The 18,395-nt window shown below is 43.4% G+C and overlaps 2 protein-coding genes across 5 annotated transcripts; both read left to right on the forward strand.

The window, feature by feature from the left end:
* Positions 1-1,223: 1,223 nt before the first annotated feature.
* LOC138212065 (dihydropyrimidinase-related protein 5-like) lies at positions 1,224-8,981 on the forward strand (the record flags this gene model as incomplete). The annotated part of the gene is given in 11 exon segments (XM_069172306.1): positions 1,224-1,382; positions 2,969-3,148; positions 3,267-3,335; positions 3,770-3,814; positions 3,920-3,995; positions 4,105-4,261; positions 4,446-4,587; positions 5,173-5,315; positions 5,417-5,624; positions 6,169-6,346; positions 6,450-8,981. Coding segments are annotated over 11 exon segments (1,443 nt in total), but the record flags the coding sequence as incomplete, so codon positions are not given.
* A 556-nt stretch (positions 8,982-9,537) lies between these two features.
* Positions 9,538-18,181, forward strand: LOC138212067 (microtubule-associated protein RP/EB family member 3-like). 4 transcript variants are annotated; one of them, XM_069172307.1, is made up of 9 exons: positions 9,538-9,672; positions 12,709-12,791; positions 13,748-13,872; positions 13,986-14,131; positions 14,254-14,413; positions 14,586-14,627; positions 15,613-15,749; positions 15,915-16,061; positions 16,540-18,181. In XM_069172307.1, the coding sequence occupies exons 3-9, from the start codon at positions 13,752-13,754 to the stop codon at positions 16,606-16,608; spliced, it is 822 nt and encodes a 273-aa protein (XP_069028408.1). In that variant the 5' UTR covers positions 9,538-9,672; positions 12,709-12,791; positions 13,748-13,751; the 3' UTR covers positions 16,609-18,181. The 4 variants fall into 4 exon arrangements, with proteins under 4 accessions (XP_069028408.1, XP_069028409.1, XP_069028411.1 ...); XM_069172308.1 differs by having other exon boundaries at positions 12,724-12,791; XM_069172309.1 differs by lacking the exon at positions 9,538-9,672 and adding an exon at positions 9,694-10,203.
* Positions 18,182-18,395: the final 214 nt, after the last annotated feature.

Genomic DNA, 18,395 nt, shown 5'->3' on the forward strand with positions numbered 1-18,395 from the left:
GACACACACATATATGCAGACACTTTCGACGCTGACGCTGCAGAGGATCCAGACTGGTTTCCGTGGTTACTGGAAACCTGATAGCCGATTGGCCCCGGCGGAGCTTTCACTCAGAGAGACGAACCCGCCTCCGTCTGCGACACGTCTGGAGGAATTTAGTCGAGTTCCCTTCAGGCGACGTCGTAGAAGCGACGGAGATTTTAATGTTGCATTTTTTTAACATACAATTTTTTTGTAACTCCACTGAGATGAAAAATGAATTGAAGAAAGAGTTAATATATGTAGTGCAGGGAGACTGCAGGTGTTAATCCCCCGTTTTATATCACCATTATTGCCTTTTCCCATCACATCACTCCTACGTTCGCAAATATTCCTGCTCGACTCTGTGAGAGGATATTGAACGGGCGACTGTCAGTGCGATTGTGGATAAAGAGCGGAGGAGGAGGGTGGGGACGTGCGACAGGCATGGCTTCGCACCATCTGTTGTCATGGTTACACAAAAGTGCATTTACCATTCAGGCGAGTGAGACGAGGCCCCCCCCCCCCCCCCCCCCCACACACACACACCACTCCCTTCACTACATCAGTTTTCTTGCTTTTCTAACTCTCCTTTTTCTCCAGCCTCTCCTCTTCTTCATCATCTCTTCTTCATCATCATCATCTCCTCTTCCTCGTACTTCCTCTTCTTCTCTCCTCCAGTTTGCAGCCTCCATGGAGCTGCTGTGAAAACCAGGCACAAGATTCAGGAAGATTAAAATTGTTTTGGAGTTTTCTGAGGAGTAGTTATAGGATTTAAAAAAAAATTTTTTTTACATAAAGTTTCGTAGTGTTGTTCTTACAAAAAGCTTCATCTCTAATTTTGTAAGATTTGTTTAAGCCTGTGATGTTTGAGTGGACGAATCAGTGATGAGATGCTGATTCGGGTCATTTAGACTGAGAAGTACATAAAACAGGAGAATAAAACAATAGCTACAATCTTAAAGTTACTCTGAACGGCCGATTGAGTTTAACTGAAATGTTTAATAGTGAGTAAATAGTAGACTGTATGATGATGAGACAGCAGTTCATAAGGAAAGGACCATTGTCTTGCAGACAAACAGAGTCTATGAGCTTTACAGTGGAGTCATTGTCCATCCTGCCATCCCTTTTTCTCTCCCCCCCCCCCCCCCCACTTCCTTCCACCCTCTCTGACTCGCCCCTTGTCCCCCTCTCCTCCGTCCCAGGCGGCTCTGATGGGTGGTACCACCATGGTGATGGCTCTGGTGCTGCCCGAACAGCACTGCTCCCTGCTGGACGCCTACGAGAACTGCCGCGCTCTGGCCGACGCCAAGGCGTGCTGTGACTACGCTCTGCACGTCGGGGTGACCTGGTGGGGGCCGAAGGTAAAAAACAAAAAGAAAACGGGAGGTCAGAGGTCATCGTGCCAATGAACAGCCTGGAAAAAAAAAAAAACACTTTTGGAAACATTCTTTACTTTTTTTTTTTTTTTTTCTCTTCTCAGGCTTTTATCTCTGCTGAATGAATAATAAAGCAACCAAAGCATTTCTCATTTCTGGGTGAAATGTTTAATGACCTAGATTAAACCTTACAGGATCTGGGTTAACGCACATGCTCAGTGGGCACGTCAGGCAGATTCTATGAGTCAACGTGCTTCATTCAGCCTTCGGCTTTGATGCCGTGACTGTATCATTGGCTGACTTTGTGCATGAGCCACGGCTTCCTACGTACGATAAAACGCTTAACGCCAGAGTGCTGGATTGTCTGTAATATAGTGGTTAATGACATCTTTTTAACATTATGATACAATAGTCGCCAAAGCCGCCATTAAAGTTATAGTTGCACTGTTGATTGTCAATTCTGGCAGGTTAGTAACTAATAATTAATAACTAATCGATCATTTTATCTATTAAATGTCTGAAAATATTTACTTACAAGATCCTAGAGCCCAAAGTGATGTTTTTCTAACGTCATTTTGTCTGACTTAATGTCCCAAAATCAAAATATATCCAGTTTACAGTGATATAAAATAGAGAAAAGCACCAAATCGTCACACTGGAGAAGCAGAAACACAAAAAAAAGCTCAAATGTTCACCTTGATTATGAAAACGAACACAGACAAATTTTCTGTCAGTTGACTAATCAGTTCATATTTAATTAAATGGAGGAAGATACACTATATATTTGTAGTTATCCTGTAAATATGTTGATCGTGGTGGTTTTGGCAGCATGTCTGATGAGACATCTTAAATAAAAGTGCTTCATTTAGTAACTTTCATACACAAGCTGCAGTTAAAGAGGCTTTTCTATAACAATATGAAATACAGTGAGAATGTTTACATACCTTTAAAACGAGGAGATGAGTATAATAATAATCACCATAAACAATAAATGAAGTGTCACAGGCAGTTACACTGTTAAAGTGATGCTGATTCATAATTTATATTATTCTTTCATTTGACCTTTTCCCCCTGCTTCAGTAAGACTGTTTTATGATAAGGCTGTTTTATAATAAGATTGTTTTATAACAATCACTGTTAAAGTGATGCTGATTCATAATTTATATTATTCTTTCATTTGACCTTTTCCCCCTGCTTCAGTAAGACTGTTTTATGATAAGGCTGTTTTATAATAAGATTGTTTTATAACACTACTGTTTTGTAATGACCTTTAAACCCTTTAACTTGCAGGACAGACTGTGTCGTTTTCTTTTCACTGTCATCCGAGTGAATTAAATGGATTTTCTTCTGTGTGGCCAAACGTCTCTGTGGGACTGTGAGAGTCACTGTAAACACAACGTGATTCCACTCTGGCTGCTTTCCAAGCTCATTTCATGCCCCATATAACAAACACACACACATTTTCTACATGCCCACACTCATCAAACTAACGCACCGATAAACCGTAATATTAAACCCCAGCGTTGCGAGCGCCTCAGCCCCCGAGTGAGGCTCCTCTTCTCTGTGATCAGGTGCGTAACGAGATGGAGACCCTGGTGAGGGAGCACGGGGTCAACTCCTTCCAGATGTTCATGGCCTACAAGGACATGATGATGCTGCGGGATTCGGAGCTCTACCAGACGCTGCAGACCTGCAAGGACATCGGGGCCATCGCTCGCGTCCACGCCGAGAACGGAGAGCTGGTGGCAGAGGTGCAACACCTGCGCAGAAATTTACGTCCTCCTCCCGATGTCTTTTATTTCATAACATGTGTTTAAATTCTCTCCGTCGTGAAAGTAAAATTTTGAATCTGTGTGCGTGTGTCGTTAGGGTGCCAAAGAGGCTTTAGATTTGGGCATCAGTGGACCGGAGGGAATCGAGATCAGCCGGCCAGAGGAGGTAAATGAACAGCGGAGGTTATTACACTCAGTATTTTCTCCCTGCTAAAGATGAACAGAGCAGATTCCTGGCACATCTTGCACATTTTCTTTTGTTTGCACGATCAAGGTGTTGATACAAACCTACGTTTAAGGCTTCACGGGTGTCGTTTTCATCACAATGAAAGGCACATTTTGAAGGCTGATTTTGACTAAACTTGTATGAACGAGAGACTTTAGCGCCGCATTTAAAATCCCTGTCTGACTGATGCTGTTATGACAAGTAACATCTTCTAATTGTGTAAGGAGCCAGCTATGTTAAGTTTATTTGAGATTTGATCCATACAGATCCAACCCTCTTTATTAATTGGTCTACAGTCTCATATATTTGTCATAAGCATAAATATGATGATTAGGATGTTGTGATTTGACCCGGGTCCTTCTGTCTGCATGCAGCTGGAGTCTGAGGCTACTCACCGAGCCGTCACCATCGCCAACAGGGTAAAAAACAAACAAACAAAAAAAATACCTGATTTTCACGTCTCAATCTGCGTGCAGTTATTGATAAATAACCGAATCGATCGACGGATGTGCTTGTGATTGCAGGCCCACTGCCCGATCTACCTGGTGAACGTGTCCAGTATGTCTGCCGGAGACATGGTCGCTGCTGCTAAGATGCAGGGTGAGTTTTCTTTCCCTTAAAAGGAAAGCGAACCAAAAGACGGCGAACGTGATTTTAAAAGTATTAGGACGACGAACCTCTCATCTTTTCGCGCTGTCGTCTTCTCCAGGTAAGGTGGTCCACGCGGAGACCACGGTAGCTCACGCGGTGCTGAACGGGATGCAGTACTACCACCAGGACTGGGTTCACGCCGCCGCCCACGTGCTCGTCCCTCCCCTCCGCCTCGACCCCAACACACCCAGCTACCTCATGGGCCTGCTGGGCAAGTACGTCGTGTTTTTTTTTTTTTTTCCTGTGCTACTGAGCGTAAACGGGGCTCCCTGAGGTCACTTTGATCACGCAGCAGGTCCAATGATTAGTGAATATTTTAAGTTGGTGTCGTGGATATAAAAATTAAAAAATTTAAAAAAACTCTCCCCCTCAAACTGAGCGTGCACATCCTGTTTGCAGTGACACCCTGAGCGTCGTGGCGTCGGATCACCGTCCCTTCGGCACCAAGCAGAGAGCTCTGGGCAAAGAGGACTTCACCAAGATCCCTCACGGAGTGGCCGGAGTCCAGGACAGGATGAGTGTCATCTGGGAGAGGGGAGTGGTACGTACACGCGGCCTTCAATTATTTAGCGCGTGTTTTAGGAAGGCACTACTTATGTCCATCACTTTTTTTTTTTACTAGTAAGGTAAAAAATATATATATATAATGTTAAAAAAAACCTTTAAAAACATTTTTGAAATCTATTTTCACCTTTTAATAACTACAAACTGTTTGCCTTCATTTAACTGAGGCTGTTTATCTGTCACATCACTTCCTGCTGATATACCAGACCTGTTCAAGGCTACCTCACCGCCCAGATGACAATAATGATGAGTATATTTATTACTCAGAAGTAGTTGCCTTAAACTGCTTAATTGAATTGATGATAAATAAAATGTCACAGAATATAAACGTGTCCACGTTGATGTGTCGAAATGTTTGTGTTTGCTTAGACTTTTTTTTTTGTGCCTTATTTTAATATTAGCTGTAAGAAATAAAAGTCACAAAATTAACATTGACAACAACAAGCAGCCAAAACAAGACCAAAAAAATAAATAAATCCTCTACGTTTTAATGATTAATAATATACTAAAAATGTCACTGTTGTCTTTTTTCCCTTATATTTTGAATGCTTCGTGCCTGCAGGTTACAGGGAAAATGGATGAGAATCGTTTCGTGGCGGTGACCAGCTCCAACGCCGCGAAGATCTACAACCTGTACCCTCGTAAAGGCCGCATCGTCCCCGGAGCCGACGCCGACGTGGTGGTCTGGGACCCCGACGCAGCGAGGTATGCCGTCCTCGTTAAACACCCGACACCTCGATCGCGGACGCGTCTTTATGACTCCGCGCCGTGCCGAACACAAATCTGGCTTTCTCTCCGTGCTGCAGGACGATCTCCGTGAGCACGCAGGTGCAGGGCGGCGACTTCAACCTGTACGAGGGGCTGCGTTGCCACGGCGTCCCGCTGGTCACCATCAGCCGGGGGCGGTTGGTGTGCGAGAACGGCGTGTTCATGTGTGCCGAGGGGTCCGGGAAGTTCTACCCGCAGCGCACCTTCCCCGACTACCTCTACAAGAAGATGGTCCAGAGAGAAAAGGTGCGTTCGCTGCCTCTGTTTTGTGGGAGTGATTCTGGCAGGATAACCGACGGCGAGTTCTGCTGAGTCAGCCGACGGCCGACTCTCCCCCGCGAACACACACCCGTCATGTTGTGTCCCACTGCGCTGATCTGACGGCCCGTATAAAAGATTTAATGCTGATGCTCTCTTTGTGCGCTGACACTGTTTTTCTGCCGCTGCTGTCTGGACCAGCTTCCTCCACCGCAGCCTCACAGGCTGTTCTGCTCCGGTTTATGTCCGCCGGGTCAGGCTTTCATCACTTAACAATTTATTCATTTAACTCTTGTATCCCATGTGTCTGTCTGTTGTTGGGTTTTTTTTGTAGATACTTCACACAAATGTCTAATAGAGTTAGAATTATGATTTTTCTGGACATTTTTTAACGCCGTAATTCAGGAACAAGGTTCCTGCTTACAGATTTGGATTAAAAAATGGTTCAAGATTACAATCCTAATGCTTTATCTGTGTGTGTATGTAGTTTGCCAATTTAATGAGGTTCTTTCTTGACCTTTGTCTCGTCCAGTCTCAGGCTTACCAAGGGGTAGACAGGGACCCCTACTCTGGCGACGTGGCCATGGTTGCGAACACCACGAAGAAGGAGCTCGGTCTGGGCCCCATAGACGGAGACTCTCCCAACAAAGGCTGCAACCGGGTGCACCAGGGAGTCCGAGACCTCCACGAGTCCTCCTTCAGCCTCTCAGGTCGGCCGGCTGGAATGAAAGCCTGTGATTTTTTTTTTTTTTGGTGTTGTAAGAGTTACAACACGTTTAAAATGAACTGTGTGTGTGTTTTTTTTCCTCTCAGGGTCCCAGGTGGATGACCACATCCCGAAGAGGTCCTCGGCCCGGATCCTGGCCCCTCCCGGCGGCCGCTCCAGCGGTATCTGGTAATCGCCGGTGCCGGAGCTTCAACCCGTCCGAGCGTCTGTGTTTTGTATATTTCTGAGCAACCAGAAAAACTGCACTGATTTTTTTAATCACAGGATTTAAAAAAAAAAAAAAAAAAAAAAAATCAAAGAAGGGAAAATAAATTTCAAGCAGGAGTCTGTGATTGGTTGACGACCTGACTGATGATCAGTGATTCGCCAAAGTGACCTAACGAGTCTTAATTTGTGTCTTAATTGGAGCGACTGATCTGATTAATTCCACTGCGAGTGAAGGGCTATCTATGGATTTCAAAATGTTTCGTCCAAATTCCAGCTGATCATACTAACGTTGATGAAGTCTGCTCATTCTCACCCCGCTTGTATCTCGCGAAGAGAAAACTAAACTGTGAAAGATCAAAACCAGTACAGTTTTTGATGGTTCCGACTGAAGTGATGTCGAAGCGAAATTATAAAAAACAAAAACAAAACAAAAAAAATCGTAGAAGTGGATTCAGTGAAATATCTATTAAATCCCTGTCACACACACACACGAGCACACAGACATACTGTACACTGTAGACACCATAGCTTTAGACTCATACGAAGATGTGTGTGGATTCTGTTTGTGATTTAAGCACCCGGCTTTCTGCTGCGTCGTGGGTTTCCTCGAACAGTGTTTTTTTTTTCCTAAGGGATGAATTGTGCCGTGTGGTGATGAAATCCAACTGCTTCAAAACGCCGTGCGATCTTACAGCTACACTCTCTGAGCATCCATTCCTTACATACACTTTTCCACTGCCTCTTGACTTGAAACAGACACATACATCCCAGAAACAGCAGCTAAATGTACGCATTACTGTCATCGTCTCTGTGGTGTCTAAAGACCTCGCAGAGTGCACGAAGGGAAGACGAAGAGCACCTTATTTACAGATTGAGGATAACGGGGAGGGAAGAGTTTTCTGTTTACTCTGCTGCTAATACACAAACGTGAGAATCAGAAACGTGAAATCATGTAAGCGCAAATAAAATGTCCCTGAAGTGCAGAAGGCCTCAGCAGCCTTGATGCATGCAGCTGGTTATACCCTTTTTTTAAATTTTTTTATTTTTTATTGTTGTCTGAAAATCCCATGAAAACACACATTCACGTGTTTCGGAGTATTTCTACCGGTCAGTCTGCGACCGTAGTTTCTCACTGCTTCCCATTGAAGAAGTAAATCTTAAAAAAAAAAAAAAAAATGGGTCACAAACATGCATTATTTAAACAGCTCTGTAGTTTACGGTAAACTTTTAGTGGTGCATTTGTTGAGGACTACTTTCAGCCGGTATTAGTACACATTTGTTCTGCTCCGTTACAGCGGCAGGACGGTCTCTGCTGCTCAAAATACACTACAGTATGAGAGTAGTGTTTTTTTGTTGTTGTTATTGTTGTTTTTTATGGGATTTTATTGACAATAAGAAAAATATCAAACATTAACAGACTTATGGAAAAGTTTGGCAACTGAGGAGGAAACATCAGGAACAATGAAGTGAAGATTCTGTTAAATAGGGTTTGACACACGGAACATTTTAGCTGCCACTTTTGCAAAAAAAAAATAAAAAAATTAAGTTGTTAGATTTAAACTACACTGACAGAAATATTTGATTATCTTTTGTCTACGTTGTCCAATACTAGGCATGTGTAGAAATTACAGCATCTTGTTCACTGAATGGTTTCATTTCTGACATTGACATTTGCACAGTTTACACACAACCGTCCTCAAACATTCACTTCATAAACGAGGCCTCAGATTGCACCCTGAGTGACCTGGAAGGAAAACAGAAAGAAATAAGTTGTTGAGTTACAGCAGCATCTCTGCATCATGAAAGGAAAACTTCCCGTCTTGTCGGGGGGGGGAAACAAAAACAAATCGGGATGGTTTTTTAGAGCAAGTGTGTCTCCACAGAGCAGGAAGATTGAGCTGCACAGGCTGAAGAAAAACCACTGATCCTCTCACCTCCTGACGATGTCTCATTCCTGCCCAGCAGTATTATATTTATACACGATCACCTCTTATTGTCTGTGTAGTAAGTATATTTAGGATGTTTGTTTTTACTTCCTTTCTTTTTTTTTTTTTTGGTTGTTAATAAAGAATAAATGTGCCAATGTGAGAATCACCTGTGCCACACGGACACCCATGCATGACGGGCACCACATGAGCAGGAGACGGAGGAAGCGCAGCCTCCCCCACCCCTGAACACACCACGAGGTTCACTAAAACTGGTGCTGTTTTTTTCTACCACTACGACGTTCTTTTATTGTTGGATGGTTTCCGTTTGTTTTGAAGGCACTGTGGCTGCTCAGTGGCTGTCTGTGTTTGTAGATTATTGTTGTGTTGGACAGTGAACCTGTTGAATCTGTAAGTGGCTGCTTGTTTCTTACCACAAGAATAATAGCAAAAAAAAAATAAAGCGAGAAAAAAACAAAACACAAACCCTCTTCGTTCTCTCGATCTTTTTTTTTTTTTTACATTTGTGATTTGTGCTCACGCTCGTATAATTGTAGAATTTTGTTTGATAGAATTGAGCAAATGATGAATTAAGTACTGAGTAAATTAACAGATGCACCAGGAACAAAAAAAATAACTTTTAAGGGACGATTTTAATCTCAGATTTTCGGGATAACATGAAAGTTTAAACACCAAATGAACTGTGAGCTAAATTTATAAAATGAAAATGCAAAGTACAAATGGGAGTGCAGCTGCAATGGACGAATCAGCAATAAAATGAAGAAAAGTTGCTCTATTATAAACGGCTAAAAAAGCTACAAAAATATGTCACTGTTTTGATAATAATTTGTAAAATACTAGAATACAATGATATATATATATATATCGCACTAAATACGAACTAAGCACTTCTTCCAGCAGTGAACGTGCGCCCGTCTCCATCATGGCCGCTCACTGGATCCAGTTGCACTCAAATTAATGGGGAAAAAAAGAAAAGGAAAAAAAAAAAGGGAAAAAAAATAAAAAAAATAAAAATCCTCTACTGCCTGCGCATGCGCAAGTGAGAACGGCTTAGGCGGTAGCAGTCTCGCGCAACTTGCTGAAGCGACAGTCGGAGAAACAGCAACGGAAAAGCCGAAACAACAGAGCGGCGGTGAGAGGGACGGCGTCGGGCTCCGTGAGTACGCATTTACTCAACTTTCGCTTAAAATGCGCCACTGCGGGGGTCTGACGTGGGGTTACCCCCCCTCCACCCCCCACCCTCCCCAGTGGGTCCGACCCGCGACTCGGATGAACACTTGAGCGGGTGACTCGTTTCTTTCATTGGTGAACGTGCGCGTGTTGTATTATCGAAAAGGCCTCCAGAGGGGGGTAAACGTTGGCCCGGCGGAGTCCCGTTTTTTCAGTTTGGACTCCGGCGCGTTTGTTTTGGGAGTCGCAGTAACGACGGAGGGTCACGTTTTACGTTCGGCCTGAAATCCGCGCGGTTCGACCCGCGAAAAACGGCCGAACAGCCGCGGAGCTCGAGAACCGGCCGTGACGGAGGAGAGCGGTTAGCCCGGAGCTAGCTGGCCGGATCACGGGGAGCAGCGGTGCCCGTCGCACCGTCAGAAAAAAACGGCGGAACCGACAACCGGCGGAACCGTGAAACCGACCGGACACCGGCCGGGGAGGTTAAACGTCACGAGCACGAGACACCGCGGTTGACGTGCGTTTTTTTATTTTATTTTTTAATTTTATTTTTTATAAACATACTTTTTTTTTTAATATATATATATATATATTTATAGCTCACTTAAGTTCAACGTTTTATTACATGTGCTGACGGTTATAAAAAAAAAAAATGCAAGGTGCAATCAAATTGATTTCCTTTATCTGATCAAAAAAATATATGTTTGGAAATCTTTAAAAAAAAAAATACATATTTCAATTCAATTTGTTATCGCGAATTGGTATAACTAATTTTTAAAGTCTGTAATTAGATTATTATTTTATTTGTGTTTTATTGATGCGAAATCGTATTTTTAATCTTATTTCACAGATTTTTCTCATGTGCATTAGTCTTTAATTGTTCCACTCTCTTACTGCCATCCTATTATCAACACTTTGAATTTTAATTTATGAGTTTTGCAATGCAAAACAGAATCAGCTGCTGTTTCTCAAAAAAAAAAGAAGTGCTTTGTTTTTGTTTTATTTTTGCACGTGTTCATGCTGATAACAGAAGAGCTGAACAGTGTATAAAACATCTTTCTGTTTGGGAACTATCACAGTCCTGAATGGAGACTTAACAAAACAGTTTGCAGACGAGCTCTGAGGTCGAAACCTACAAGGAACAGCTTCTTTTCTGGAAGTTTTCTATCATCTCTGGTTTTTATTATCATGAATGTCTCTAGTAAAAAGCTGTAGCTGCTGTATATGTGCAGAAGTTGTCTGCCTTATTTTACGTTCTTATTTTATTTAACTGCTTTTCAGTGCTGAATTAAGGAAGGAAAAGTTTTACTGTTGCCATCAGGTCCTGTGGTCCTATCAATCTTTTTTAAATCCTACTTTATACATAAATGTTTTACACCATAGTGCTTCTATAATATATAGATGCAGTTGCAAGGAGGAAATCATTATAATCTGTTGATTAATTTCCTTCCATATTCGTGGATCAAAAAGTTTTCATGTCCAAAATGACTGTCACCAGGGAAAATGGAAAGCAGGAAATCCTCACAAAAACGGACTTTATTAGCTCAATAGCAGAAACAATAGCGTGTAGGTGTGTTTGTACAGTAGATCACTTGTCAATATATAGGCGACCTGTTGTAGTTAATCCTTCAGTGACGTAATCTGAAGGCTCTCAGATTTGAGCCGCTGCGATCAAAAGTGTTAATCCCGTGTGAATACTATGAAGTGGGCGTTAGTTCCTGTCAGAGAAAGATAAATATTAGTAGGAGGCAGATTTGACAGTGAAATGCAGCCCCAGCTCTAGAAAGAAATTCAGATTTAATACATTTGATTTATCTCTGCCCGGTAATTATAAACGGGTAATGGGCGGCACAGATTTGGGGAAGTTATGAAAATAGAGCCGGGGTCCGTCCAGATTTAGGATCTCACATCCAAGTCCCATCACGCGTCTTATTATAAATCATCACCGCTCGTCTTCGAGGTCAGTTTGTTTTAGACAAAAGCAAACAGCTGCCGTTTGTCTGCGAGAGTAAACTTAAAACTAAAACGCAGTCTTCTGCCAACACACCTGTTGAGCCTGAAGTGATGATGACCAACAGTTCGAAACCAAAAGGAGATGTAATTTACTATCACACAAAACTAAACTAAAGCAGGACATCGTGTCGTTTTTAGAGGCCGGAGCCAGCAAATAACCTTTTTCAACGAATTGTTTATCCAGCTGTTTTTTGGTTAATATGCCGAACGGGCCGCAGTGACCTGAATGTTGTTTGCAGTACTTGCGCTTCATGTCTGGATGAAACAGCCTTGAAAATCCATCTCTAATCCCCCGGACTGGTGGATTTCAGTAATATTTTTTTATGAGGACGTTCATCCGCAGAAAAGACGAGCAGCTTGTCCCCCGGCGGACGGCGTTACCCCCTGCGAAGCCCCGCGGTCGGGGAGTGATTGTCCTGCACCGCATCCTGCACGGTGTTTATTTTGGAAGCCGTCGGTTCACAGGAAATGCTATTTTTCCTTATCTCTCGGGCTGTCGGTGGGACGCCGCGCTGCTGTGTCGTCGTGGTTTATTTTTTTATTTATTTATTACGCCTGTTGGACACACCTAGCGGTGATCCGAGCTGGACCGTGATCGTGTGTTACGGCATGCCGAGGCTAAAAGGATTAACCGAGGCAGAGATTAGCGGCCCGGTGAGTCCGCCAGTTTATCTGTGACACGTCTCCTCTGTAACCCCGTCGAGGCGCTCTTGAGCAAGGCAGTGAACCGCCGTGACCTTGTGAGGAGGATTTCATGCAGTTGACCTCGTAGGTTTTTATTACAAACTGAATATCTTTTTTGGATTTTGCACTCCTGGTCGCGCAAGACGAGACTTTTGAAGAAGTCACTATTTCCCCGATATATTACGGACTAAAAAAAATGGTCAGCAGGTTAAAAATAACCAATAACTGCAGGTTTGAAATGGGAAATGCGGAGTCTGATTTTCAGACGAGTAGCTTCGATCGCTGATTGTCACCCAGGAGGACTGGTTTAACACATTGTTGTTAGTTTTCTGTTTTTCAGGTCTTTCTATAAGGCGGTGAAACAAAACCCAGTTGTCAGCAGTACACACCAACACACACGCAGCACAGGTGAGTCGAGTCTTTTTGTTTATGTGTTTTCATCAAGCTTCATTTGACAGGATAACTTATTTCACTGCAGGAAATAAAGCATCTTACATTTGCAAAATACAGTTTATGACTATTGATGTTAAGAAGGAAGTACAACAAATGGTTTGCATATAATAGTGAGTTACCCTGCCTTCATTATCTTACTGAATAAAGTCTGTATTTCTGTCTTCAAAAGAATATTAATTGGACTCGAGAGGTTCCTTTTTTTTTTTCTCAAAATAACTTACTTCCTGTCGTATTTGACCGATTTCCTCGTAACCTTGTGACTGTCGGATGAAAATTAAAAAGATTTATGTCATGTGATAGATTCAGCGTCCGTAGTGACTCCGCACAGCCCCCCCCCCCTTTCAGAGCAGTTTTGCCTCTTAAGAGTCAGTCGCTGTCATTGTTAACATCCCATAATAGACAGAAGTCTCCTCTTCTTTCCTTCGTCTCAAACAGCCTCCGTGTTATAACGACAGCCTGGAAGAACACGTGCGACTTTTCGTCACTACACACGAATAAAGATGTAATTAAGCTACTTAAATGTTAATTATGTTATTGGTCAAAAATCATCTTAAACGCTGAAAACAGAAGATTTGAAGACGAAAGAACAAACGGGGGAAAACAAGTCATATAACAAACTGGAGTAAAAAAAACTAAAATCCCCCAAAAAAATCCCGTCATTTAAATTTTTTTACTTTTTGCCATTAAAGTTGTTACAATCGATATATAGACATTATTCTTCATGTTTAGTTGTTTACTTTTTAATGTTACGCCATTAATCAAACCTACATCATTATATCAGCGGTTCTACATTCGGCCGCTGCATGTAACGCGTGTGTGTGTGTGTGTGTGTGTGTGTGTGTGTGTGTGTGTGTGTGTGTGTGTGTGTGTGTGTGTGTGTGTGTGTGTGTGTGTGTGTGTGTGACACACAGGAGGATGGCGGTGAATGTCTACTCCACCTCTATGACTATAGAGAACCTGAGTCGTCATGACATGCTGGCTTGGTGTAACGACTCTCTACAGATCACTTACACAAAGATCGAGCAGCTCTGTACAGGTAAACACACTTTTTTAAATTTTTTTTTTTTTTTTTTTAATGTCAAGCCTCTAATTATATTCAAAAATGAATCTCTCAAAATAAATAAATACGTGGTTTCTTTTTGTCTCGAGGCTCTGCTTACTGCCAGTTTATGGACATGTTGTTTCCGGGCTGCATATTGCTGAAGAAAGTCAAGTTCAACGCTCGACTGGAGCACGAATACATCCACAATTTCAAAGTCTTACAGGCCGCGTTCAAGAGAATGACCGTGGACAAGGTGAGAGGACGCTCCCCCGTGGTCACGTTTTATTCACAAGGAGCATCCTCGGTGGATTTTCTTTTTTTTTTTTTTGTGTGTAATCTGTGTGGACCCTTCTTGTGTCGACGTCCGGCTCTCAGATCATCCCGGTGGAGAGGTTGGTGAAGGGCAAGTTCCAGGACAACTTTGAGTTCCTCCAGTGGTTTAAGAAGTTCTTCGACGCCAACTACGACGGGAAAGAGTACGACCCGATACTGACCCGGCAGGGCCAGGAGGGGACGCCGCCTCCGTCTAACCCGGGTACAACACACACACACACACACACACACACACACACACACACACACACACACACACACACACACACACACACACCTGGTGTGGAAGATGCAATCAGCTGAGTGCGAGTGCTTCATTTCATTTCATCCCCCTCCTCATACATCCCCCCTCCCCCTCACCACCTCTAACCCAGGTCAACCCACTCATCACAAACCTAAAAGACCCTCTCGCTCAGGTAACACCCCCCTCCCTCAGGTAACACCCCCCTCCCTCAGGTAACACCCCCTCCGGTGAGCATGTGTGTGTGCCGTCCACGCTTGCACAGTGTCTCCCTTACAGTCGCGCTGCTCGTGACCCGGTCGACGGGTCGTTTTACTGCGGCCGGTCGCGGGCAGCATCAGATCGTGTTTCTGAGTACCGGTTGAACTCCGTGTCAAGACGCACGGATTAATGAGTATTTATCAAAGACGAGTGTCGTATAGATTTGTAGACCGTTTTAGTGCAGGCTCACAAGTCTCCTGGGCATTAAAACTACCCGAGGAGGTCTCGCACGCTTTACAGGGAGAAGTTTTTCTTTCTTAAGGTGTCCTCCTGATTAAAACACAAGGCGCTCTTGCGCGTGTGACTATCGTCCACGTTTTGGTGTTCGAACTGCGGTGATGAACGTCGGTGAGCTGCACGCATTAATACCGGTAATGTGAAGTAGACGTGCTTCACAGTAAGACCTGCCAAAACACCCGTCTCCCTCTTCAAGGTGACAAAAGTCCAAACACACCTCGAAGACGTCCTGAAGGTTGGAGTGTGTGTGCATGTGTGTGTATTTGTTCTGACACTTTTGTCTTTGTGACGTAGAGATAATTATTTTTTATTTTTTGCAGTTTTTTTTTTTTCTTGAAGGGTCTTTAATTTAATTTAGTTTAGTTTAAGGCTCGGAGTTCAGGTTTTTTTTTGTGTGTGTGTGCACTCAGCAGGTAGTGAAAGCAGCAGATCAGTACAGACTTGGAGCATTAAAACACACCTCAGGTCACATTTACAGAACCGGCGATGACGGATGCAAAAAAAAAAAAAAAAAAAAAAATCCCACACAAATAACGTGACAGGACTGAAAACGACAGCATCGCCGTGGAGACGCCTTCAGGGAGTTACGGGACGAACGGGGGCACCGGTAACGCCCCGAAGGACGGTGGATCTGTAAACGCATGTTGTTTTTGTCCCGGTAGCCCCCATGAGAACGTCTCCCACGGTGCCGAAGAGCGTCCCGGCCCCGCAGAGGCAGAACAACATACCGGCGGCCCGCAGGACCACCCCGGTGACCCGTAACGGAGGAGACGCCGAGCTCATGGAGCTCAACCAGCAGGTACCGCCGCTCCGATCCGCTCACACTCCTCTAAAAGTATGACGTTTTTTTAATTTTTAATTTTTTTCCGTGTGTCCATATCGCGTCCGTTTTGCTCGTTGCGTCCTTTGATCTGCCCGTTCGCTCATTTTATTTAATTTTTTTCCCCCCTTCGTCCGCTCGTAGGTGCTGGATCTGAAGATGACCATCGACGGACTGGAGAAGGAGAGGGACTTCTACTTCGGAAAGCTGCGAGACATCGAACTCATCTGCCAGGATCACGAAAACCACCCGGTGCTCAGCAAAGTCATGGACATACTGTACGCAACAGAGGTAAGACACCGCGCCGGCAGCGAAATCAGGTTACCCGGGCAACGGGATTATGTCTTTTAAATTCACTGAAAACTCACGTTTACGCACAAGAATACAGAGTTCAGATTTCTCTTAGATGATATGTTTATTGTGATTCATGAGAAAATCCAGCGGTTTAAAAAAAAAAAAAAAAAAAAAAAAACATTTTCTGGAATTTTAAAACATTTCAAAATCATGTTTGCGTACAAACACACTGAATATTGAAATGTAGCTGCGATTGTCAGCGGCGACGATTCAGCACTTCGATCCCATTTAAAGCCGCAATTTTACAGGGTCGTCCCTGCTTGAATTGCTGCTTATCGGTCCCAGACACTGTAGAACGATGTGATATACGTACACGGGAAGTAAACAAACATCAGGAAAGCTGTTCCAAAAACAACAACAACAACATTAAGCCTCCAAACACTGACATCAACCGGCTTCTCTTTTTTTTTTCCAGGATGGATTCGCACCACCAGAGGACGAGGAAATTGACGAAGGAGCACAGGGAGACCAGGACGAGTTCTGAAATCTCCTCTTCATCACCGTCATCACCCCCCTCCCCTCCTCCCCCAAACCTCTCATCCTTTAAATCTGACCCTTTTGTCACGTTTACCCCTCCCCCCCCCCTCTCCCCCGCCCCGCCCACCCTTCTTCAAAAAACATTTTAATTTTTTTTTTTAATACTTTTTACAAATTCCCCCCCTTACTTCCTCCCGGTCTCGTCTGTGGCTGTCCCATTTCCATGACGACCGTACAGCCTCGCTTTCCCCAAACTCTTACTAGCATAAAAGGACACTTCAACCAAGACGTGTGGACGGTCAGCCCGGCTCGCCTCGCTTGATTTATTCTAACCGGTTGTCGGCGGTTTTAAGGTTAAACAGCGATGAGATTACAGGGACGCAGAACTGGGCCTGAGCGGTGCGACGGATCCGTCTGTCTGAGGAGGGAGCTCACTTTCTCTCTCACACACACACACACACACACACACACACACACACGCACGCACACACACACACACAAGCGCATCAGGGTTCGCTGCAGAGTTTATATATATATTTGAAACCACACACGATGTTTTCCACACAATGTGACCAGTTTTAGGATATTGTTGGGGGGTTTTACAAGGTGAGATTATAAAAAGGTGTTACCACGCATATATATTTTGACAATTTTTCATAACGCTGACGACATATCACAGACTTTGAACTGCTCACGTGCACACGCATAGAGGGAAGTCATCGAGGTGAAACCATCACAGATATGTTCCTCTTCATCAAGTCGTCCCACCAGAGAGGGTTTTCGCTCACGAAATTGTCCCGACAGCTCGATCAGGACACAGCACGGTGTATTTATGTTTTTATTTATTTATTTTATTTTTTTTTATTTTTTTTTAAAAATCTGCTCTATGAAGTTTCGGGGAAAAAAAAAAAAAAAAAAAGGTTTCGGATTTAGGGGGGAAACGGAAAGTCTTGCACTAAATGTAGCGACAAACAAACCGACTGAATGGATCCAAAATGCCAACATGCAGTGACTGGCTGCAGCCAGGAAGATACAGGAAGATGCAATTTTATATTTTGTAGATTTATTATAAAAGATTTTTTTTTTTTTTTTTTTTTTTTTTTTTTTTAAATTTGCATTGAATTGCTCGATGGCTAAGTCAGTGTAAAACGTATTTATCAGACAAATGTCAAGCTTTGAATTCTATGAATGAACATATGTAAAAAACCAAAAAAAAAAAAAAAAAAACTAAAAGTAAGACTACAGACAGACACTACTAAGTACTAATGTTTGACTGTGTTAATTGAGTTAAACATTTTAGCTGCTATCGTTACTCTTCTGTTGCCGTATTTAATTTTCACATGTTGCGTAGCGTTAAAACGCCACAGTGGCTGCCGAGCAACTCGAACTTCGGTTTTATTGTGATTGACAGCCGGGCTGAGTGTGATTGACATCAGTTGGAGCTGTCTTGAGAGAAGAACAACATGCATCGGGAACCTCTCTCACCGTTTGTTGCCATGGCAGCCATGTGATAAACCTGCATCATTTGGAGTTACTTCTGGAATGAAATAAAGCTCTGAGGTTCAAGAAAAAGTAACAAACGTCATCCGCCGTGTTTTTCATTCATCGGGAGCCGAGTTATGACAAATATTTTGATTTTTGTCCTCCGAAAAATCGGCGCCCAACGGGCCACGTCTCGCACGCTCGTGTGACCGCAGTGATGCTGAGGTCGGCGATTATTTTGCCAAGAAAATCGTTTGTACTTGTAAAAATTGACTCGCGAAATATTAACATTAACGCTGTGGTTCGTGGTTT

This window comes from Embiotoca jacksoni, unplaced genomic scaffold (assembly GCF_022577435.1).
Source record: "Embiotoca jacksoni isolate LCO1_2020_lvr unplaced genomic scaffold, fEmbJac1.0.p SCAF_52, whole genome shotgun sequence".
Classification (NCBI taxonomy): Eukaryota; Metazoa; Chordata; class Actinopteri; family Embiotocidae; genus Embiotoca; species Embiotoca jacksoni.

What these genes read in the sequence shown, in the direction of transcription:
- LOC138212067 (XM_069172307.1), top strand. Translation starts at nt 13,752, where the DNA reads ATGGCGGTGAATGTCTACTCCACCTCTATGACTATAGAGAACCTGAGT. An exon ending in GCCGCCTCCGTCTAACCCGG is followed by an intron (nt 14,414 to 14,585) that starts GTACAACACACA and finishes CCTCTAACCCAG; the next exon opens with GTCAACCCACTCATCACAAA. An exon ending in TCATGGAGCTCAACCAGCAG is followed by an intron (nt 15,750 to 15,914) that starts GTACCGCCGCTC and finishes GTCCGCTCGTAG; the next exon opens with GTGCTGGATCTGAAGATGAC.